At 36.9% G+C, this 25199-nt stretch overlaps 1 protein-coding gene across 1 annotated transcript in view; it reads right to left on the bottom strand.

The window, feature by feature from the left end:
* LOC139309939 (vomeronasal type-2 receptor 26-like) overlaps positions 1-19373 on the bottom strand; it is a 28952-nt gene extending 9579 nt beyond the window's left edge. The window contains exons 1-2 of the mRNA XM_070934121.1: positions 19273-19373; positions 16826-17117 (exon numbers count right to left, since the gene is read on the bottom strand). Of these exons, the coding sequence (XP_070790222.1) occupies positions 16826-17117; positions 19273-19373 (393 nt within the window). The remainder of the gene's footprint in view (positions 1-16825; positions 17118-19272) is intronic.
* Positions 19374-25199: the final 5826 nt, after the last annotated feature.

The raw sequence follows: 25199 nt of genomic DNA, 5'->3' as shown, positions 1-25199 counted from the left end.
GGTTACTTCGGTATTCTATATTTCTCTATGTCTATATCTACATCTTTCATTATATAACAATATATTAGGTTTATTTCTTGATTTTTGTTTCCTTAGTTGGTATTCCCTTTCTATCTTACTAATTATTTTTTATTTCGTTTTCCTTTTCTCTAACCAGTCATACCATCGTTGCCAAACTAGGTAGTATTCTGTGTTTTCCTTTTCTTGTATTTCTTTCATAGGTCTGTCCATCTCTGCACATTCCATTACTTTTTGTATTATTTTATCCTCCGATGGCATATCTTCTAATTTCCACATTTGCGTGAATGTGATTCTTGCTGCTATCAAGAGATGGATTATCAAATATTGTATTTCTTTTTCATAGTGATTTGTTAATATTCCTAATAGGTATGTTTCTGGGTTCAATGGCACTCTCTGGGTAATAATTTCTTCTAATTGTTTTTGGATCTTTTTCCAAAAATTTTTTGCCTTTCGGCATGACCACCACATGTGGTAGTATGTTCCTTTATGCATTCTGCATTTCCAACAATCCTATGTAGTGTTAGGGAACATCTTTGCCAAATGTGCGGGAGGGAGATGCCACCTGTTGAACATTTTATAAATATTTTCCTTATAGGGTACATACATTGTCAGTTTGGTATTTACTTTCCATATTTTTTCCCATTTATCGAGTTCAATATTATATCCAAAATTTTTTGCCCATGCTATCATATTCTCTTTCACCACTTCTTCTTCCAATTTGTATTTTAGTAGATAGTTATAAATTTTAGTTATTAATTTATCATCTGATCCCAATAGAATTTTGTCCAAATCATTCTGTTCTTTTTGGATTCCAAATTTTTTCATGTCCATCTTATGTTTTGATTTTATTTGTAAATACGGCCACCAATCAATGTCTGTACCCTGTTCTTTCAGTTCTTCTCTTGTCTTCACTTCTCCTTCACTGTTCAGCAGTTCATTGTATGTTCTCATCCTATCTATGTCTACTGCATTTGGATATATTTGGGCCTCCATGGTTGAGAGCCACCATGAATTTTGTCATAGTGATTTTTCCTAATTTCTGTCCAAGTCTTTGCAAGTGCCTCTCTAATGAAATGTCTTCTAAAATGTTCGTGTTGTCAGAATTTCTCCTCCCATAAAAATGCATGCCATCCTTTCAGCAGATCGAATCCCTCTAGTGTCAACATGTGTTTGGCCACCCCTCTCTCTAGTGTCTTGAAGATGTTTCAATTTGATTCTTGCCCTTTTTCCTTGCCAGATGTATTTTGATATCATTTTGTTGAGATCTTTGAAGTAGGTTCTTCCTGAGTTTATTGGTATTACTTGAAATAGATACAATATTTTTGGCAAGATATTCATTTTAATGGAGGCGATTTTACCTAAAAGTGATAATCGTAGTTTACTCCATATATCTAGGTCTTTTTGTATTTGTTTGGCCAATTTATTATAGTTGTCTTGTTTGAGTGTTGATACTTTGTTGGTGAGCCAAATTCCTAAATATTTTATTTTTGTTGTTGTCTGTATTTCTAATATGTCTTCCAATTCTTTCTTCTGTGTTTTCGTCAATTTTTTTGTTAATAGTTTTGTTTTTTGTTTATTAATTTTCAATCCTGATACTTTTCCGTATTGTTCTATTTTCTCTAATAATTTCATTCCCGATTGTTTGGTCGTTCTCAGATAAATACCACGTTGTCGGCAAATGCTTGTAATTTATATTCCTGATTCTTTATTTTTAATCCTTTTATTTCTTTGTCTTTCCTAATTTCATTCAATAGTATCTCTAATGTTAGTATGAATAGTAGGGGGGATAAGAGACAACCCTGTCTCACCCCTTTAGTTATTTCAAATTGGTCCATTGTCTCTCCATTTATCCATATTCTCGCCGTTTGGTTGGAGTATATCCTCTTAATCATGTTTAGGAATTTATCACCTACTCTCATTTTTTCCAGTTGTGATATTAAAAATGTCCAATTGAGATTATCAAATGCCTTTTGTGCATCTAAAAAGATTAATACCATTTGTTCGTTCGGTTTTTGTTTATAATATTCGAGAATGTTAATTATCATTCTTGTGTTGTTTTTAATTTGTCTTTTTGGAATGAATCCATTTTGATCTGGATGAATGTAATCAGTGATAATATTTTTCAGTCTCTGCGAAATAATTAAAGTAAATAATTTGTAGTCCACGTTCAGGAGTGATATAGGTCTATAGTTTTTAATTTGAATAAGGTCCGAATCTTCTTTTGGTATAAGTGTAATAGTTGTCTCTGTCCGTGATTGAGGAATTTTGGCACTTCTGAAAGTGCTTCATTAAAGACCTGTAATAAAGTATTATCTATTAACTGTTGGCCAATTTTATAGAATTCCGATGGTATGCCATCGGGGCCTGGGGTTTTATTGTTTTTCTGTTTTTTTCTTGTCTCCATTATTCACACATTGAAATTGGTCTATTCAATAATTCTCTTTGGATTTCGTTTATTTCTTGAATATTGATTTTACTTAAGTAATCTTTAACATCTTCTTCTCGAATTTCTTCTTGTGTGTATAAGTTCTGAAAGAAGTTGTTTGCAATTCTCTTTTTTCATCCTCATTCCTGTGATACATTTGTCTTTGTTCATCCTCTAGTTGATATATTGTTCTTTTTTCCTTTTCTTTTTTTAATTTGTAGGCCAGCCAATGTCCTGTTTTATTTGCATATTCAAATTGGTTTTGTTTTGCCATTTTAATTTTCCTCGCTATTTCTGTTGTTGTGGCTAGATTTATTTTCTGTTTGGTAAGATTTATTTTTTCTTTAATTGTTTTACTGTGTGGTTCTTTCTGTAGTTCTGCTTCGTATTTTCCAAGTTCTGTCAGTAAATTATCTTTCCTTTGCTGTTTGTCTCTATTTTTCTTTGCTTTATAGGAAATTGTTAAACCTCTTATACAGGTGAAACTCGAAAAATTAGAATATCGTGCAAAAATTCATTTATTTCAGTAATGCAACTTAAAAGGTGAAACTAATATATGAGATAGACTCATTACATGCAAAGTGAGATAGTTCAAGCCTTGATTTGTCATACTCTTGATGATTATGGCTTACAGCTCATGAAAACCCCAAATTCACAATCTCAGAAAATTAGAATATTGTGAAAAAGTTCCATATTCTAGGCTCAAAGTGTCCCACTCTAATCAGCTAATTAAGCCATAACACCTGCAAAGGGTTCCTGAGCTTTTAAATGGTCTCTCAGTCTGGTTCAGTAGGAATCACAATCAAGGGAAAGACTGCTGACCTGACAGTTGTGCAGAAAACCATCACTGACACCATCCATAAGGAGGGAAAGGTAATTGCAAAAGAAGTTGGCTGTTCCCAAAGTGCTGTATCAAAGCACATTAATAGAAAGTTATGTGGAAGGGAAAAGTGTGGAAGAAAAAGGTGCACAAGCAGCAGGGATGACCGCAGCCTGCAGAGGATTGTCAGGAAAAGGCCATTCAAAAGTGTTGGGGACTTTCACAAGGAGTAGACAGAGGCTGGAGTCAGTGCATCAAGAGCCACCACACACAGACGGATCCTGGACATGGGTTTCAAATGTCGTATTCTTCATCAAGCCGCTCCTGAACAACAAACAACATCAGAAGCGTCTTACCTGGGCTAAAGAAAAAAAGAACTGGTCTGTTGCTCAGTGGTCCAAAGTCCTCTTTTCTGATGAGAGCAACTTTTGCATCTCATTTGGAAACCAAGGACCCAGAGTCTGGAGGAAGAATGGAGAGGCCACACTACAAGATGCTTGAAGTCCAGTGTGAAGTTTCCACAGTCTGTGTTGATTTGGGGAGCCATGTCATCTGCTGGTGTTGGTCCACTGTGCTTCATTAAGTCCAGGGTCAATGCAACTGTCTACCAGAAGATTTTGGAGCACTTCATGCTTCCTTCCGCAGACAAGCTTTATGGGGATCCTGACTTCATTTTCCAGCAGGACTTGGCACCTTCCCACACTGCCAAAAGTACCAAAACATGGTTCAATGACCATGGGATTACTGTGCTTGATTGGCCAGCAAACTTGCCTGACCTGAACCCCATAGAGAATCTATGGGGCATTGCCAAGAGAAAGATGAGAGACATGAGACCAAACAATGCAGAAGAGCTGAAGGCCGGTATTGAAGCATCCTGGTCTTCCATAACACCTCAGCAGTGCCACAGGCTGATAGCAACCATGCCACGCCGCATTGAGGCAGTAATTGATGCAAAAGGGGTCCAAACCAAATACTGAGTACATATGCATGTTTATACTTTTCAGAGGTCCGATATTGTTCTATGTACAATCCTTGTTTTATTGATTTCATATAATATTCTAATTTTCTGAGATTGTGAATTTGGGGTTTTCATGAGCTGTAAACCATAATCATCAAAATTATGACAAATCAAGGCTTGAATTATCTCGCTTTGCATGTAATGAGTCTATCTCATTTATTAGTTTAACCTTTTAAGTTGCATTACTGAAATAAATGAACTTTTGCAAAATATTCTAATTTTTCGAATTTCACCTGTATATGCTTTAGTGGTATCCCATAAATTTTGCAGTGATGTTTGTTCTCTGGTATTTATTTGGAAAAATATGTTCATTTCTTTCTTGATCATTTCTATGTATTCTTTATCATTTATAATCTCTTTGTCCATCATCCATCTTTTTTGTTTTTGTTGGCCTTTCCAAATTACTATTATTGGGTTATGGTCCGCCCATATATTTGGTGCAATTTCAATTTCTTTTATGTCCTTCCTTAGCTCTGTGGTCATCCAGGCCATATCTATCCTGGACCATGATTGATATGGATTCGAATAAAATGTGTATTGTTTCTTGGTTTTGTTCAGTTCTCTCCATGTGTCCTGTAGTTATAGTTCTTGGACCATATCTTTGAAGGTATCTGGAAGTGTCTTTTTCCTAAATTTATTCTTTTTACTATTTTGGTAATCGTTTTCTATATCTACAATCGCATTGTAGTCCCCTATAATACATATATGTTCATAATCTAAATCTTTAATTATGTTGTTTATTTTTTAAAAATATTCTTTTTGATTTCCGTTCGGTGCGTAAATTGATATTAGTAATATATTTTTGGTTTCCATCTTAATATCAATCATCAGGATCCTGCCTTCTCCATCTGTATAAATTTGTTTTGCTTGTATATGATTTTTGATGTATACTGCAATTCCTCTTTTTTTTTTGTTCTGTTAATGAAGTGAATAGTGTTCCTAATCTTCTATTTTCTGATAACTTTTGGTGTTGCCTTTTGATATGAACTTCTTATAGATTTATGATGTCCATGTTTAATTTTTGTAATTTTTTAAATGTATATGATCTTTTAGTTGGTAAATTTAATCCGTTTATGTTGATTGAGATTAACCTTATTTCTTGTCCCATTCTTCCTACTTATCTGTTTGTTGTTGTTGTTATTATTATTATTATTATTATTATTATTATTATTATTATTATTATTATTATTTATTTGATTTATATGCTGCCCTTCTCCGAAGACTCAGGGTGGCTTACAATGCGTTAAGCAATAGCCTTCATACTTTTGTATATTTATACAAAGTCAGCTTATTGCTCCCACAATCTGGGTCCTCATTTTACCTACTTTAGAAATGATGGAAGGCTGAGTCAACCTTGAGCCTAGTGAGATTTGAACTTGCAGTAATTGGAGGCAGTTGATGTTAATAACAGTGCTTTAGTCTGCTGCACTACCAGGGCTCCTATTCTAAGTCTTCTTGTGTTCCTTGTTATCATTTGTGTTTTCTCCTTTGCTCCTTGTCATTCCATCTTCTCCCTTTCAGTTCGTCTTTTTTCTTCTTGTTCTCTTTCCATTTCCTCTATAGAGTGTTCTTGGTTTTTGTTTTCTGATTCCTATCTGGTTTCCTGCTCTTCTTCAAATATGAAATGGTGATCAAAAAATTCGTGTGCTTTCTCTGATGTGTCAATTTTATGTTTCTTATCTTCCCAGGATACCAGAATTCCTTCTGGCACCAACCAGCAAAACATTATTTTATGTTTATTCAATTGTGTTGTTAGAAAGCTATAATTCCTCCTTTGCTCTCTTATTTGTCTCAGAATCTGTTTTAAGGTTATTATTTCCTTCCCCTTATAGCTAATTGTTTCTTCTTTCATTAATTTATAAATCTCTTCCTTCACTGTTTTGCGCACAAATCTAATTTGGATCTCTTTGGGTAATTTATTCCCAAAGAGGAGTAGTTCGTATGGACTCTGTAAATTTCATCTATTTCCCTATGGATTTCTTCTTTCTCCTTCTGGGTGGCTTCAGCTAATATTCCCGTCATCAAATCTCTTAGATCTTCTTCTCTATTTTCCACAATATTTTGAAACCATAAGTAAAAGGATGCTTTCTCCATTTCTAAATAGGTAATAGTCTTCCAATTCTTTATTTAGTGCTGTTTGGTTTTGTTCCATATTGTCAATTTTTTTCTCTGCTTGGTCCATTTTTACTTCCATATTTTGAATCCGTTGTTTTTTTCTTACAATATTTTGTTGTATTTTCTCAATCTTATCATCCATTTTTTTAATGTTGTCATTTATTTCTCCTACATCTAATTTCAATTTCCATCAAGCAGGCTTGGCCTAATCTCCTCCCTCTTTTAATACATAAATTTTAAATCTGTTCTTAAATTATTGGGGTGTTTTAATTTGTCTGGGCCAAAAAATGATTTAATTTGATTTTATCTGGTTTTTTAAATTTTTGTATTTATGTATCTTATTGCTTGGCTGTTCACCGCCCTGAGTCCTTCGGGAGTAGGGCGGTATACAAATCAAATAAAACAAATAAAACAAACAAACAAACAATTCTTCATGGTTCCTTCTCGTTTCCTCGTGATTGTTCGCTATCGATTCTTGCATCTTATTCATCCCCTCTTGGATCATGGCTAAGACCGATTGGATATTTTGCATATTAAATGTAGTGGAGGCTTTTTCTTTGTCTGTGAATAGCATTGCATTGATTGTTTTTTTGTCGTGCTGATGAGGATATTGTAGCTGTCTGGTTTGATATTAATTTTTTACCTGTCTTGGTTGTTATTGATGATCCTGTTGTGGTCATCTTTATTTTTTGTTTTACGATTTCCGAGATTCTCATACACTGTTTTTCTTATAGAGTCTATGTATTTTTATTTCTGTATTAATATTAATATTAGATTTGTTCTATAGGTATAATTGAGGAAAAGAATCAGTATGTGAAATATCTATTTTCTTACTTTTCTATTGTATAGTCACTAGTTTGAGTATTTCTAATAATTTCACTTTAAAATATCGTTATATAAGGGTTAGGTAAGTCAGTTGAGGAGCAGGGAGAAAGTACAATAGTTCAGCAATTCATTACTCTATTCTTATTTCTATTTACTATAATATTTATATATCAAGTAGTAAGATTAATAAATCACACTTTTTGTTCTAAATAATCAATTATCAGTAGTTTTTGTGTACAGCCTAAGGTCGTCAACCAGCTTATTTTAAGATTACTATATCTAGGCAATGTCTATATAATAAATGTATATAGTTATAATCAAAACAGTTTCAATTAATCAATATATCTCTACAGAAGTCTATCTAGTTACTCACAGAAAAGGGGGAAAAGCAGGAAAAGATAATAATAATCAATATAATTAATATGCAATATAATAGTTCTAATTGTTAGACAATATCAATACCTAAAGTCTATAATTAACTGTCTAAAAAGATATGGCACTTATTACCAATATTGTATCAATCGTTCAATATCTAAGATTGCTTATGAATATATATATATAATATATAATATATAGTAATTCTTGATTCTTTATGTTAACTACTTAATCAAAGTTGAGTAAAATCTAAATTTAAATATATAGAGTAAAGGAAAATAACTAATTACATATATTATTGAATATATAATAGGTTAAGTTTATCCACTATATCAAGTTTAAACACTTGGATTTTACATCCGTGATCTTCCTTCTTCAGTCCATCTTCTATCACTCCAGTTTGTTTGTTTTTTTTTAAAGAAACTTATTTTAAATAAGTCAATATCTTCTGATTCTTCAGTAGCAAAAAGTCTCTCATTTGTATCCTTTTTCAGAGAAATTCAATGTATCCTTCTGGTATCTAGTTACAATGTCTTGTGTCTGTGGTTCGCCTCACCACTGTCTCTAATTGTAAGGAGAAAGTTTCTCTTCTTCAAGTCCTTTATCCGCCATTCATTAGGGTTTCCACTGTGCACTTATCTCTCAGTCCGCAGTTTTTTCCTGAGTCTCGCTTTCCCCGTTGTCTCTCAGCACTATCACGATTCTAATTGTACACACTTTCCTCTTCAAAGCCAATTTATTTTTCTAATTTTGTAATCCACCACCTTTTCGCAATATTTCTTCACTTTCACTCGCCTCCGCTGCCTGTCAAATTTGCTCTGTCACTGTCATCTTTAAGTTTCCACTCCAGTCTCTTTTCCCTCACCGCTTATCTGGCAGTAGAACTGCTGGTGTTTGGAGTCTCACTATCACCTGCTTCTTTTCGTTTCTTTGTAATTATACCTTTCTTATTCTTGTTATTTATTTTAATTCTTACCGATGTCTTCTTTATTTGATCTTCACTTCCACACCAATCAGTTGTCAATGCTCAGGCCCGCCAAGATGGCTGGTTTTTTCCCGGATGGATTTAGGAGGATTACTCTGAATCTTCAGGGTGATTGCTGTCTCTCTGAGGTCCTCAAGATTTCCTCTTTTGTCTATTGACCTCTCCATGGTCAATAGTGCCTAAAACAGGCTTCCAATTGGGAATATTGGAACTACGGGGTTCCAATATTTTTAAAAAAGAACTAGATTGACAAGAAATCGGATTAAGACTGGAAGAGTCCGAAGAAAATTTTTCCTTTTGGGTTGTTTGGATTTGTATTTTTATCTTTTAGTTTTGGCAGTTGATTTTTTTCTTTTTCTCTCTCTCTCTGATGGGGTATTGGAAATTTGATTTTTGAGGAAGGTGGTTGATTGGAATTTTTGTTTTTTAATTTTTGTATTTTATTTTTCATTTTCATTTTTATTATTCTCTTTGTATGTGTGTGTGTGCTATTCCAACCATTGGGAAGGATTAGGCATTTGAATTATAAATATGAAGAAATTTACATCACATCTACATTCAACAGCAAGTCCCTCATTGACAGAAACACAGAAAACTTCAGAGATGATGGAATTAAGAAATTTTATACAATCGCTTCATGATGACTTAAAACAGGAAATAAAAAAAAATGGAAGCCATGATTAGGAAAAATGAAGAGAGAATCCAGAAAAAGTGGAAATGACAGAAAAGAATGTTGAGAAATTAGAAGAAAAATTGGCGCCAACTGAAAAGTCAACTGTTCTGTTGGAGATGGAGAGTTCTGAGTTTTACTTAATATTTCAAAATATAGAGGAAGAAAAAGGAGAAAATTTACCTGAGTTGGTTGTTGAGATATTATCAGAAGTTTTGGAACAATCCAAGGAAAAGATTTAAAATGAGATTGATGAGGCGTTCAGAGTATACACAAGATAAGCAATGAGGAACAAACTACCGAGAGAAGTACATGTAAGATTTACCCAGAAAGCAGTGAAAACAGAGATATTACAAGCAGCAAGAAATACAGCACTGAAACACAAAGATAAAGAAATTGTGGTATTAAGACAAATACCTAGAAGTTACCTAGAGTTAGAGAATTGAGGAGAGAATATCAATTTCTAAAGAAGTTCCTAATACTCAAAGGAGTGAATTTTAGTGGTTACTACTGGAAGGAATTTTGGTGACCTGGCAAGAACAAAGACATAGACTTGACTCCATTGAAAAAACAAAACTATTTTATCAACAATTTTGTGGACCTCTAGAAGATTCGGGAGCAATAGGAGAGACAGAGCAAAAAGATGAAGAGAAAGACAAAGATGAAAAAGCAAAGGAAGAAAAAGCCCTAAGAGAAGGAGCGAGATCTAAAGATCCAATGGAACAAAGAAAGACAAGGGTGATGAAGTCAAAAACTTGTAACAAGTAAAACATGGAAGAAGAAATTAAAGCAATATCTTTAAATGTAAATGGACTGAATGTGGCAAAAAAAAGAAACAGATCTTTATCTAAATTAAATAGCTTGAAGATGGACATTATATGCCTACAAGAAGTACATATTAGAAAACAACATTTAAAATTATTATAATATCCAAAGTTAGGAGTTCTATTTACATCATTGATATAACAAAACAAAAGAGGAGTGGTGTTGTATATCAAAGAAAAATTAGAACCTAAATTACTTTTTGAGGATGAAGAAGGCAGATTCTGATGGTGGAAATAAATATGAACTTTAAACAAATACTCTTGATAGCATTATATGCACCAAATAAAAAAACAGGAAGAATTTTATAGGAGATTACAGAAAAATTTTAGAATTTGACTATGAATATGTATGTATAATGGGAGATTTTAATGCTGTAACAAATGTGGATCCGGACTATAAAACAATGAAGACAAATAAAAATTCCAGAAGAATATTGCCAAAATCTATTTTTACAATTATAGAAGAGTTAAGTATTCAAGATATTTGGAGACAAAAACACTTGAAAGAAAACCAATATACTTTTTATTCAAATAGACGTTTATTGTGATCAAGGATAGACATGATATGGATGTCAACAGAACTTATAGATAATATACAAGAAGTAAATATTGTTCAAATATTTGGGCAGACCATAGCCCAATGATAATAATATGGAAAGGAAAGAAGAAAAAGACAAAATGGACTTTGAATGCAACAATATTAAATGAAAAGGACTTTCAGCAGTTTATGGAAAAAGAATTAGAATTTATCTTTAAAATAAATAAGAAAGAAGATAAGTCACTTCAGAACATATGGGATAAAATGAAATCCTATATTAGAGGTTTGGCAATAACGTATTTGGGAAGAAAGTATAAAAAGAAAAGGCAAAAACAGGTAAGATTGGAAGAGGACTATAAGAATCTAGAGCAAGAATTCCAAAAAGATATCCAAAATAAGGAGGGGAAATTACACTATAGAAATGAAGAAAAGAAGATAGTAATTCAAAAATATTATGGAAAGCACTATTCCCAAGAAAAGATCTCAGAGGAAGAGATAAGAAAATATTTGGAAAAATCAGATTTACCTAAAATACTAGAACATTATAAAGGAATGTTAGAAGACAGAATAACAATGATGGAATTAACAGAAGTGATAAAAGGAGAAAAAAATGGGAAAGCACCAGGACCGGATGGGTTACCAGCTGAACTATATAAAATACTACAAGAAGGGATGAGTAATGTAATGTTGGAACTATTTAATGAATTAGTAATGAGGGCAAGAATGCCAGACTCATGGAGGGAGGCTGATGTAACACTTATACCTAAAGAGGATACAGATCTACAATTGATAAAAAACTATAGACTGATTTCATTGCTGAATGTGGATTACAAGATTTTTGCCTCAATAATGGCAAATAGATTTTTTAAAAAAACCTGTTAAATGAATATATTCATTTATTCATGGAGCCCCCTGGAGCTCCGGATGGCCCCCGACCTTTGCTCTTTCCGCCGCGAACTAAAAGCGTGGCTATTTCGCCTGGCCGGCCTGGACTGATAGGGGTTTTAAAATGGATTTTAATTGATTTTAGGGATTTTATGTGTAACTTTTAACACAGACTTTTTGTTTTATTTTTCCATTTTATTGTTGTGAGCCCCTCTGAGTCCTCTCAGAGAAAGGGCGGCATATAAGTCTAAATAGATAGATAGATAGATAGATAGATAGATAGATAGATAGATAGATAGATAAAATGGATTTTTACCTAAAAGGCAAATCAGAGACAGTACGAGGATAATTTTGAATGTTTTGGGATATTATGAGACGCATTCAGAAAAACAAATGGTGATGATGTTTCTAGATGCCCAAAAATCTTTTGACAATGTGAACTGGCAATTTATAATAGAAAAACTGCAGAGAATGGACTTTGGGGATAGATTTATAAACACTATAAAAACGATTTATGACAGACAATCTGCTAAGATAATGATGAATTTGCCCTTGTCACCTCCCGCCTGGACTATTGCAACGCTCTCTACATGGGGCTCCCCTTGAGGAGCACCCGGAGACTCCAACTGGCACAAAGTGCGGCCGCGCGGGTGGTAATGGGAGCGACATGGCGTTCCTATGTATCACCCCTCCTGCGCGAGCTGCACTGGCTCCCGGTGGTCTTCCGGGTGCGCTTCAAGGTTCTGGTTACCACCTTTAAAGCGCTCCATGGCTTAGGACCCAGGTACTTGCGGGACCGCCTACTACAACCAATAGCCTCCCACCGGCCGGTACGCTCCCATAGAGAGGGGCTCCTCCGGGTGCCATCAGCCAAACAATGCCAACTGGCGGCCCCCAGGGGGAGAGCCTTCTCTGTGGGGGCACCTACTATCTGGAACGAGCTCCCCCCAGAGATACGGAGGATCCCGGATCTGCGCACCTTCCGCCGCGCCTTAAAGACCTTACTATTTCACCAGGCTGGCCTGGCCTAATTTTCCCCCTCTTTTATAAAAGATTTTTAAAATTTTAAATATCTTTTAGTATTTATATATTCAATTTTAAATTGGTTTTAAAAGTTTGGGGTTTTAAATTTGTCGGGGCCAAAATTATTTAATTTGATTTTATTCTATTTTTTAAATTTTGTATTGTATGTGTTTTTATTGTTTGGCTGTGCACCGCCCTGAGTCCTTCGGGAGTAGGGCGGTATAGAAATCTAATAAAATGAAATGAAATGAAATGAAATGAATGAATAGACAAATGACAGAAAATAGAAATATGAGGTGAAATGAAGAGATAAAAGGGATGAAAATCAAAAAAGAAGACTATAAACTGCAAGCTTTTGCGGACGATTTAGTATTCATCTTAGAGAAACCACAAACAACAGGTCCCAAATTACTAGAACAAATAGAGAATTATGGAAAGGTGTCTGGTCTAAAAATAAATAAAGATAAAATAAAAATTCTGGTGAAAAATATTACAGAAAAACACAAAAGAGAGATAGAAGAAAATTTAGATATACAAGTGGTGAAAAAAGTTAAATCCTTAGGAGTCTATCTAACTTCAAGATGTGTAAAGATAAAAGAGGATAATTGTTATAGATTAAAACAACAAATTGAGAAAGACTTGGAGAAATGGAAGAACCTTCAATTGTCACTAATGGGAAGGATTGCAATAATAAAGATGAATATATTACCAAGATTATTATTCATATTTCAGACAGTACCGATAAAACTTGAAAAGACTTATTTTCAACAGCTTAATAAGATAATAAGGAAATTTATATGGCAAGGGAAAAAGGCAAGAATAAGCATAAAAATGCTTCAGGACACGAGATTATGTGGAGGATTTGGGTTACCGAATTGGGAATTGTATTACCAGGCAACCTCATTGACTTGAATGAAGGAATGGGTTGAATTAATACAAGACTATTAATACTGGAAGGTCATGATTTACAATTGGGATGGTATGGATTCTTATCGTATGGTAGAAATAAGATATAAACGCACTTTCATAGACATTATATAAGGAATGCATTATTATTGGTATGGGAGAAGGTCAGAGATAAATATTATCTGAAAATACCAATATGGTTATCAACAATGGAAGCTTTGATACACCCAAATGTTTTTAATGTTGGAAATTTTGTCAGATATAAGGACTTACTAACAGATAAGGGGGATCTGAAAGGGAAACAAGAGTTGGAAGAACAGGGGATTGAGATGGATTGGTATATGTACATGCAGATACAAACAAGATACGAAAAAGATGCTAAATTGTATGGTTTTCTTTTTTAAAAATTTTTTTATAAACTTTATTAAAACACGTATAAAACACATATAACACACATAACAACATATAAATACATTATACAATAAACAATTGTAGATAGTCAATCATTTGAAGCGATTGTTTCGTAATGGTCTTTCGGGTAATACAGTTATACTTATTCCCCTAAATCTTAACTTAGTAGTTTCTGTTTACCTTTTCTCCCTCTCCTCTCTTCTCTACTCTAAGACTTCTGCTTCATTAATCTGTATATTATATATTTGGATTATACCTTTGCTTTCTGAGTTTCTCTCTGTAGGTTTGTCTGCCCATAAGAAAATATTTGTGTACACATTTGTATTTCTATTCTATCTGACTTCTAGTTATGTTTCTTCAGTAGTAGCCTTATGCCATTGGTACCATTTATTCCAAACTCTTTCTTTTTCCTTTAGTTCTTTTGTCAGCCTGTCCATTTCAGCACACTGTGTAATTTTATCCATTATTTCTTCTTCCATTGGGGTTTTTTCCAGTATACAATTTTTAGCATATATTATCCTCACTGCCATTAAAATATGTATTAACAAGTATTTTATTTCTTTGGGATAAGTTTTTGTGAAAATTCCTAACAAAAAAGTTTTGGGTCTCTTGTCTATTTGTAGTTTGGTGATTTGTTCTAACCATTTCTTAATATTGGACCAAAATTTCTTTGCTGCTGGGCATGTCCACCATAAATGATAAAAGGTGCCTTGTGGGTTTTTACATTTCCAAAACACTGAACTGTTTTTCGGGTTTATTTTGGCCAATCTTGTAGGTGACATGTGCTATCTTTAAAACATCTTTAGCTGGTTCTCCTTGTATGCCACCACCAATGTTGTTTTTGTATTCAATTGCCAGAATTCTTCCCATCTCTCCAATTCTATTGAGTATTTAAAATTCTGCATCCATTTAATCATCGTGTTTTTAACTATTTCCTCCTCCATCTTATATCTCAGCAGAAATTTGTAAATTTTACTAATTAATTTCTCTTCAGAGTCTAATATAATTTTGTCTAGTTCTTGTTTTTCTTTACAGATTTCATATGTTTTTATATATTCCTTATGTTTTGATTGTATGGGAGAAGGTCAGAGATAAATATTATCTGAAAATACCAATATGGTTATCAACAATGGAAGCTTTGATACACCCAAATGTTTTTAATGTTGGAAATATTGTTAGGTATAAGGACTTACTTACAGATAAGGGGAATTTGAAAGGGAAACGAGAGTTGGAAGAACAGGGGATTGAGATGGATTGGTATACGTACATACAGATACAAACAAGATATGAAAAAGATGCTTAATTATATGGTTTTCACTTAGAAAAAACAGAGTTGGATGGGATACTCACAGGAACAGTGGATAAATTAATTAAAAAAACTATATTTTTTACTTGGCATTGAACTGGAGGAGGAGCAAGTAAAGGAAACAATGATAGCCTGGGCAAAGAATTTTGGATATTCAATAGACCTAGATAAATGGCAACAGTTATGGGAAAGGAATTATAAATTAACAATATCCACTGCATATAAGGAAAATCAATATAAAATGTTTTATAGATGGCATATGCCCTCCCTGAGAAACTGGCAAAAATGTTTAAAGATAAATCAGCTAAATGTTGGAAATATCACCAGTTACCAGGTTCTTATTACCATATGTGGTGGACATCTCCAGAAGCAAAAAATTATTGGAATACAATTAAGATACGGCTGGAAGAAATGATACAACAACGTATTGATTTAAAACCAGAATTATTCCTATTGGGTATCCTGCTAGAAAAAAATAGCAAAGAAAATATTTATTTGATTATACGTGTAATAACAGCTGCAAGGATTGTTTATGCACAACACTGGAAAGCAGAGAAAATACCTTTGGAAGGAGAAGTAATTAAAAAAAATAGATTGTGCAGAAATGAATAGATTGACTTTGATGATTAAAGAAAGAGAAGATTCAGAATACTTTAAGATATGGAATCAATTCTACTATTGGTTAGAAAAGAGATACAAATAAGTAAATTAATAGTTATGTATAAAAATGCCATAATCAGAATATTTTGTTAGTGATGAATTGTTGTAATTGATTTGATGAGAACGAAGACAGATGAAATAACAAACAAAGAAAAAAAAGAATGATTGGCGATAACACCGAGATGTCACACGGAAGGAATGACTTATGTATTAAATGTTTGTTTGTTTAAAAAATAAAAAACTCTTTAAAAAAACAGTCTGAACTTTCTGAGTTGATGAAGATTATAGAACCCCGACACTAGAAGATATCTAATGTTGATATTGTGTTGGCTAATATTGTAAGAGGTGGTAGAATAGAGGGATCCTCCTAAAATACACTTTCATCTCTACAGTTTTAAATGTGTTCAGCTCCAGATTGTTCCACCTGCACCACCTCGTAATGCTTTGCAGGATCTCTGGATGGTTTACACGGTCAACCTATTGCCCCCCCCCCCAAAAAAAAAAATCTGTGCCCTCATTTCACCAACCTTGAAAGGATGGAAGGTTGAATCAACCTTGAGTCCTGTCAGGATCAAACTCCAGATTTTAGGCAAAGTTTGTCTTATATGTTTTATATGTCTCACAAACTAAGATAAGGCATTGGGATTCTTTTCATGAATCTGGTATTTGTATATCATTGAAAATATCATTAGTTTGGCTAAGATGATGTACAAAACAAGAGCTTTCCATCAGTGATTCTTTCGTAAAGAAGACCCTTTGATTGGACACAGAGCCTCTCCTTACCTTCACAAGTGTGCAGCAGAAGCCCCCAAAGCAATGGGGATGGTGTCATGAGATGATGTGACTGCTTTTAGGTGTTCCCCTTCCCCAATGTCAACCCCATTAATAAACAACATAACTAGAGTGATCATGGAGAAAAGCACCTCTTGAACTCCATAGAATAGATATGGTTGGATTTATCGCTTATATGTCCTACCAATCCACTCACTTCCCTAGATAGAGAGGCACACATACAGACCTGTGGGACTTTGTAGGGGCTTGCTAATCTTGACATCTGGATGGAGATGTCCCTGTCAGCTCCATCATAAAAAGCCAAAGGATTATCCTTCCTTCCACAGCTGTAGTTGGGAACATTGGCTTCTCCAGTAGACAGCATGTCCAGCAAGGCATCTGAAGTCCCAAGTGTGTTCAGATAGTTGTCATGGATGTTGTAGCCAAGTGTGAGATTGCGCAGGAGCTGGGAATTCTTATTGACCACTTGAATAGCGAAAATCAAGCGTAGGAGTTTAGACTGATCAGAAGATACTTTACTGTAAAAAAATGTTCATTTTATCATCACCATCCTTATCAATAGCAAAATATATTTTATATTTTTTTTATCATTTTTCTTGACAAATGGAAATAAAGCACAGCACTTTTGAACGTACAATAGATAAACTCCTGTCCAGTAACCAGATTTTGAAATAATTGAATAGTTAAAGTAGAACCACCATAAAAGGAAGAGGATGTTTCAAAAGTGACTCAGAAGCCAATTCTAAAAATAAATCATCCTGTATTTCTATAAGGATCAGAAGTAAATGTCAAAAAATAGTTACATTTGAAATGAACTGGGCAGAGGAAATCTATAATAATAACTAATTTAAGCAAAAGTCAGTATTCAAGTCATGAATTCAAAATTGATCAGGGAAAGGAAAATAATGTGGACTTCTTTCAGATTTTATTTCTGTCCCATCTTTGGATTTGAATCTCTTCCCCTAAATAAGACAAAGCATGGAAATCAAAAATGAATCAAGAAATTAGACAGACCATGTGTTGCAGTATAAAGAGCAAGTTTAATAAGGAGAACAAAACGGAGGAAATATAAATGGAGGGAATGCAACTCCATTATCCTGAATGACTTACGAGTGAGACTGACTGGAAGGAGCTGCATTGAAAGGGAACATTATAGGAGATATTTTTGTTGCAGTGATGACTATACTAATGAGATGGTCTCCTGGTCTGTAATAGCTCCATGGTTTTTTTCCATCCTGGTGTTCCAGAGTCAGTGGACATTTCACTCTAAACTTCCCAGAGGTTGGCTGGAACAACATCAGAAACAGAAGCAGGAGGTTCATAATTCATGGGACTGAATCAATTCTCTTCCTGTTTCAAAACAAGAGTTGAAGAATTAAAAGCCTTCTCACAAGAGCCAGTGCTTTTCCTGGTTGAAACAGAGACCAACCAAGCTTCACCTGGGAAGGAAAGAAGGGTACACTTAACAGGACAGCCCCTGCCTGTCCTAAAATTCATACATCACAGAGAGTGACCTGAAACATTTATCCTTTTCTGATGCTTCAGCCTGATTTTTTTACATCAAAGGCAGGGTAAATACATGTCAAAGAGTAGGATGGTGATAATTACAGTGAGAAGCAGCTTTTCCTCTGGGGATCCTGAACTTCTTCCTTGGCTCCATTTGCAGAAAGGAAGCTGGAGTACAGCATGTTAATGAAACTTTACAGATACACCCTCGAGGGCAGTGTTTTGCAGTGATTATGATCTTTCCTGTAAGGACATGTCCAGAAAATGATGCTGGAGGAAGACACAGTATTGTTGTTGACTTCTGCTGTCCTTCAACATGGTATCTTTTCTCCAGAGACTGCTGAGTAAAATCACCCAGAGTTAAGGAGTTTGGTGCCCCTCTAGACTGAGGACACTGAATGTTTTTGGGTTGTATCATTGCATAAATATGGAAAAGATATAGGGCCAATAGATTTTTTTCTTTGACACCAATTCCTTGACAAACCCAACCAAAAAACTAGTTTGAGGGGACATGGTTTCCCTTCTTCTGGTTGTGTGGATGCCCTCCATGGTTGTGGGGCTCTTTGGCCTTCACATCTCTGACATTGTGTGCGATTCACTTCCCAAGACTGCCAAGATCTTGAAAGAGGTGGTTGGGTATCACTGTGTTCCCGATGTATTTGGGTAGTTGTCAGAAAGAATATGTTTCTTGTTTGGAGAGAAGGTACTTTAATATGCAAACAGAATAAAGGAATAAAAGTATAACAGAGTTCAAAGAGACCTTGTAGGTCTTTTAATTCAACCTCTGCTCAAGCAGGAGACCCCATATCATTCTGGACAAAGGGCTGTCCAATCAGGTGATGGAGCACCTACAGCTTCTGAAGGCAAATTGTTCCACCAATTGATTGTTCTCACTGTCAGGAAATTTCTCCTTATTTCTAGGTTGCTTCTCTCCTTGATTACTTTCCATTCATTGCTTCTCATCTTGCCTTCTGGTGCTTTGGAAAATAGGTTAACACCATTTTCTTTCTGGCACCCCTCGAATATTGGAACACTGCTATGCTATACCTTAGCATGAAAGGGAGAACTGGGGGGTTGAGTTAGAGGGGATAGCAGGATCACCCCGATGATGATGGAAGCTTTTAAATCTATTCCTATTTTATGGAGCTCTGTTTCTACTCTCAGTACCTGACTGCAAGAGCTTTTGTGGCTCTGAATTCTGGCTGTTGCTTTTCAATGCCAGGAAGATGCATAACAAGGCCAAGCTCATCCATGATATTTTCTGCCATGTCTCAGGGAAGCCTGCTTGTGCCCAGAGAAGAGCAAACCTCTTCTTGATTGAAAATATGCCAACCTGGCTTGTAGTTTTGCCCCATAAGAGTTCCCTTAATTGCAGTGACTGGGAGAGGGATCTTGGAGTCTTAGTGGGCAACCAGCTAAATATGAGCTAGCAGTGTGCAGTGGCAGATAAAAAAGCCAATGCAATCCTAAATTGCATTAACAGAGGGATTCAATCAAGATCAAGTGAGGTACCACTCTATAAAGCCCTAGTAAGACCACACCTAGAATACTGCATCCAGTTTTGGTCACCACACTATAAAAAAGATGTTGAGATTCTAGAAAAAGTGCCGAGAAGAGCAACCAGGATGATTAGGGGACTGGAGACTAAAACATATGAAGAACAGTTACATGAATTGGGCATGGCTAGTCTAGTGAAGAGAAGGACAAGGGGAGACATGATAGCAGTCTTTCAATATTTGAGGGGCTGCCACAGAGAGGAGGAGGTCAAGCTGTTTTCCAAAGCACCCGAAGGCCAGACAAGGAATAATGGATGGAAACGGACCAAGGAGAGATTCAACCTGGAAATGAGGAGGAACTTTCTGACAGTGAGAACAATCAACCAATGGAACAGAAGTTGCCTTTGGAATTTGTGGGAGCTTCATTACTTGAGACATTGAAGAAAAAATTGGAATGCCATTTGTCAGAAATGGTGTAGGATTTCCTGCTTGAGCAGGGGGTTGGTCTAGATGACCTATAACCGTGATGGCGAACCTATGGCATACGTGCCACAGGTGGTATGCAGAGCCATATCACTGGGCACGCGAGCTCAGCTCCGGCATGCATACGTATGCCAGCCAACTGATTTTCGGGCCTTTTGGGCCCACTGGAAATTAGAAAAAAGGCTGTTTCCAGTCTCCGGAGGTCCTCTGGGGGAGTGGGGAAGGCCATTTTTGCCCTCCCCAGCCTCCTAGAAAGGCTCTGGAGCCTGGGGGAGAATGAAAAACAGGCCTACCTTGCCATCACATGTCAAAAGTGGGGGGAGAGCAGGCGTGGTGGTTGCACACACATGCACAGGGGGTGGGGCACATAGAATTATGGGTGTGGGCATGTGCGCGAGCAACACCCACCCACTCCCGCACTCCCCCCACTTTTGGCACGCAGTGGCAAAAAGGTTAGCCATCACTGACCTATAAGGTCCCTCCCAACTCTGTTAATCTGTATCTGTATCCTGGGAGGAAACAGGAGGACTGACTGTTACATGCACTTAGGAGGCTGCCCCCAGATCTCTTTTTTGTTTCGGGGTGGTTGAAATGTGATAAGGTATGGCAGGATATGAATATCAGTTTGTTGCAATGGACAGATTGTTTTGGGGCTCCTTTCAGTTCAGTGGAATCACATCTCCCTGCAGGCATGCAGTGCCTCTTGGATTGAATTATTTTGATGGAATTCTCTTTAACATTTTTTTTTTATTATTATTATTAGATGAAATGGAAAGGAGGTATAAGAATTCCATTCATTCAACCATTTTCCATTTAGAAATACAGTATGTACATCTTTTGGTTGTCATAAGCACCTCAAGTAATTAATTGGAGGTTAAAATCTCACAGAGAGCTAGTTTAGGCTAGTGCTGGAGGCGCTGGCCTAGGAACCAGGAGACTGTGAGTTCTAGTCCTGCCTTAGGCATGAAAAACCAGCTGACCCTTTTACACTCTCTCAGCCCAATCCACCTCAAAGAATTGTTGTTTTAGGGAAAATAGGAGAAAGAAGAAGTATTAAGTAAGTAAAAGCAGGGGTGCTATTCAGCAGGCTCTGACAGGTTCTGGAGAACCAGTAGCGGAATTTTTGACTAGTTTGGAGAACCAGCAAATACAATCTCTGGCTTGCCCCAGAGTGGTCTGGGAATGGATATTTTGCAGTATCCTTCCCCCAGGAGTGGGGAGGGAATGGGGATTTTGCAGTATCCTTCCCCTGGAGTGGGGTGGGAATGGAGATTTTGCAGTATCCTTCCCCTGCCATGCCCACCAAGCCACGCCCACAGAACCGGTAGTAAAAAAATGGATTTCACCACTGATTCCAACCTATTTCAATTAGGATAAACCCATGTGCCATGACTTAGTGCTGAAATGGGGAAGCTGCATGAAAATGGTAAGAGAGGCCCCCAGGTGAAGTGCCTCGAGGTCGACCTCTGCCTCCCTGCCAACACAATCTGTGAGCGGTCAGAGAGGAAGGAGGAGAACCACTGTAATACGGTGCCCCCTATTCCTAACCCCCTCAACCGCTGCAAAATGATACCATGGTCGATGGTATCAAAAGCCGCTAAGAGATCTAATTGGACCAGGACAGAGGAGCAACCCCTGTCCCAAGCCCTCCAGAGATCATCCGCCAACGCGACCAATGCCGTTTCTGTGCTGTACCCCTGCCTGAAGCCCGACTGGTACGGGTCCAGATAGATAGCTTCACCCAGGTGCTGGGGAAGCTGTCGTGCCACCACACTCTTAACAACCTTCACCACAAAACAAAGGTTGGAGACCGGACGGTAGTTAATTCAGCCGGTCCAGGGAAGGCTTCTTGAGGAGGGGCCTCACCACCGCCTCTTTCAAGGCATATACATGACGTATTACACCATGCCATCATTCATTTTACAAAAAGAAAGCCAACATGGAGAAGCCAGGTGTGAAGAGAACTCAAAAGACGGTGCACTTTCTTTTTCACAGGACTGTAGTCTGGATGAAGATCTTATAGAAAATAGGGAGCTGGAATAGAAAACAGTTTTAGTATTAAGATTAATTTTGGTATTAGTTGAAAGCATTTATAATTTATAATTCCTTTTTTGAAAAAATGTGTAAGCTTTCCTTTTGTGAAAGGAAAATCTCTCTTCAACCACTGTAGACAGAAAACCCAAATCACCTGTTCAAGTTTCCAATCCTTTTGAAGTATTGAGTCTGTAACATCTACTTATCAGTGGTTCAAAAAAAAAAGAATATCTATCTATATATTTATCTATCTACCTACCTACCTATCCAGCGATGAAATCCACTTATCTTCGCTACCAGTTCAGGAACGTGAGCATGCGGGAGTGCACATGCTACACATATGCGCCCCTCTTCTGTGCATGCACAGAACCTTCCCGCTGCCTGCACTACCAGTTCGGTGAGCCGGATGGAACCGGGAGGATTTCACCGCTCTATCTATCTATCTATCTATCTATCTATCTATCTATCTATCTATCTATCTATCATCTGTCTGTCTGTCTATTTATCTATCTATCATCTAGCCACATAGCCTCCCATATGCCTGAAATCTGCATTTTTTAAAATTTCCTAGGATTGGGTGTGGTAAACACAGTTGGTCTCTGGGTAGCTTCCAGAGAAGGTGGACTCTTCCTGAAGGTCCCTAGTTCTTCTAGACATTGAAGTCTCAGGGAAAATGCCCTCCTGCCATTTTCTATCTATAGAAAATGGGATTATTTTCCCATTCACATAGCAGAATGCTGAAAGCTTCTGATTTGGGGACAAGAGGATTCTATGCCTTATTGGATAAGAGACCAATTGGATTCATAGCTGTTTCCCATTTCCTTCTCTGGATCTTTCCAGGTGCTGTTTTGAAGCAGGGGCACTGCCTTTTGGACATGTCCAGAAAGGATGTTAGATGTTGTGACTCCAACTCCCGAGCCTGTCCTCGTGGAGGAAGAGGACTCAGAAGGTGAGGGGGAGGAACTGACAAGGCCTCCCTCTCCAGGACCCTCCTCTCTGGCAATGCTTCAGGTTCCATCCGAAGGCCAGGAGGAACAGCCTGGGATGGGCCAGGAGGAAGGCATTTCGGAGCACCCATTGATAGAGAGTGATAATGATGAATCCTGGCGTGATCCCAGCCAGCGTCGGAGGGAGAAGCAAGCGCAGCAACGGGGAGGGCCAGGGATTGAGCTGAGTCACTGAGCCACACCCCACAAGGGATAAAAGGGGGCATGATTGCTCGGCAGGCTTTGTGACGGACAAAAGTTTAAACTCTAAAGAGTCACATCGTGAATCCTGCACTTCGGCTCAGATATATTTCGGACTAAAGTCTTGTGGATAATGTGTCGCTCTGGAAACGGACTGCAGATAAGGCCTCTCCGGCTTTTTGGGAGTACTAATTGGACTGGGCAGGCATTTTACAGTTAGCTGCCAGAACCCTCATCTGCCAGGAATTCTGGTCTGTTTATACAATAAATTATTGGCAGGCGTGTTTGATATTGCATTTGTCTGTGTAAGGACGGGGGACAGAACATTAGGATAATTGTGACTCCACAGAGAGTCATGGAATTCTGAGGTCCCATAAGATCTGTAATTCACCTAACACCTCCAGAAATAACTGATGTAGGCAACCAGAGTGTTGGATGAGGAGTCATCTGCATGATCTTGATACCCAGTTTCCACTGCTCACATCTACTTTCAAGAGAAAGTCACATACAGTAGAGAGAAAGTGTCCATGTTCACACAGATTTAGAGTTTCATATTCACCTCAGGCAAAAGACTCCTTCCCTCTCTCTTTGGGAAGACTTCTCTCTTCTATTCAGCTGTTTTTACTTAATATAACTATTATTTCTTAGCTTGTTCATCTCTGGCTGCATGACAATTTTAATTATTAATTATTTATTTTACTGTTTGATGATAATGTGGAATTTAATTTCATTAGACTTACATTCTTTATATGTTTATTTCCTTCTGTTTTAAATAACCTTAATTGTCACATGGATGCAAAGGAAGAATACAAAAGCCCAACAATTGCAATGAAAAAATTAAATGCTATGAGCCTAAGTAACAATATCACAGTCATTTCCCTACTTTTATCATGAGATGTTCCTTAGTGTTTAGATCTGGCCTCTGGATTATAATGTAGCATTTGGGGAAAAAGATGCAACCCAACAGTCCAGCACTGGAGGCCAAGATGGAGAAGACCTGAACAATCGACATGGATTTTCCTTTGGTGCTCAGGTAAGTGGGCAGGAAGGAGATCCAAACACTACAGAAGACCAGCATGCTGAAGGTGATCAGCTTGGCTTCATTGAAGGCCCCAGGCAGATTCCTGGCCAGGAAAGCTACAGTGAAGCAAATGGCAGCTAGGAAACACATATAGCCAAGGACAACATAAAACATGGTGACAGAGCCTTCGTTGCATTGAAGGATGATCTCTCCAGGCTGGGAGTGCAGGTCAGAGTCAGGAAATGGGGGAGAAATTCCAAGCCATGAGGCACAGATGAAAATTTGTCCAGCAGAACCAGAAAGGATGATAGAGTTGGCCAAGCTCTTCCCCAACCATCTTCTCACTTTGTTCCCTGGTTTTGAGGCTAAGAATGCCAGCACCACTGTGATAGTTTTGGCCAACACAGATGACACAGCTATTGAGAAGACAATACTGAACACAGTTTGTCGGAGAAGACAGGTGGCTTTCCTTGGTCGTCCAATGAAGAAAAAGGAGGACAAGAAGCAAAGCAAGAGGGAGACCAGGAGGATGTAAGAGAGGTCCCGGTTGTTGGCTTTGACAATGGGAGTTTCAAGGTATTTAATGAATATGATTAAAATGAATCCTGTGGATAGGAACAAGAGTAGGGCAATGGACACCAGGATGATGCCCAGATGTTCTTCAGAGGAGAGGAAGGTTATTCTTTTTGGGATACATTGGACTCTGCTCTCGGTTGGATATTGATCATCTGGGCACTTGGTGCATTTTTCAGTATCTGAGAAAACAGAAAGTTCTTTTATATCTCTTTTCACCTTTCAAGGAAGCTCTTCTATGGATGTCATATTCCACATCACAATACTACCATCTAACAAGCCATGGGTGGTGTACTTTGA

The sequence above is a fragment of the Pituophis catenifer genome, unplaced genomic scaffold, assembly GCF_029215685.1.
Source record: "Pituophis catenifer annectens isolate HBS135680 unplaced genomic scaffold, rPitCat1.0.hap2 SCAF_2, whole genome shotgun sequence".
NCBI classification, from domain to species: Eukaryota; Metazoa; Chordata; class Lepidosauria; order Squamata; family Colubridae; genus Pituophis; species Pituophis catenifer.
Note: the sequence above shows the minus strand (reverse complement) of the source record. Positions and strands in the feature narration are given on the sequence as shown.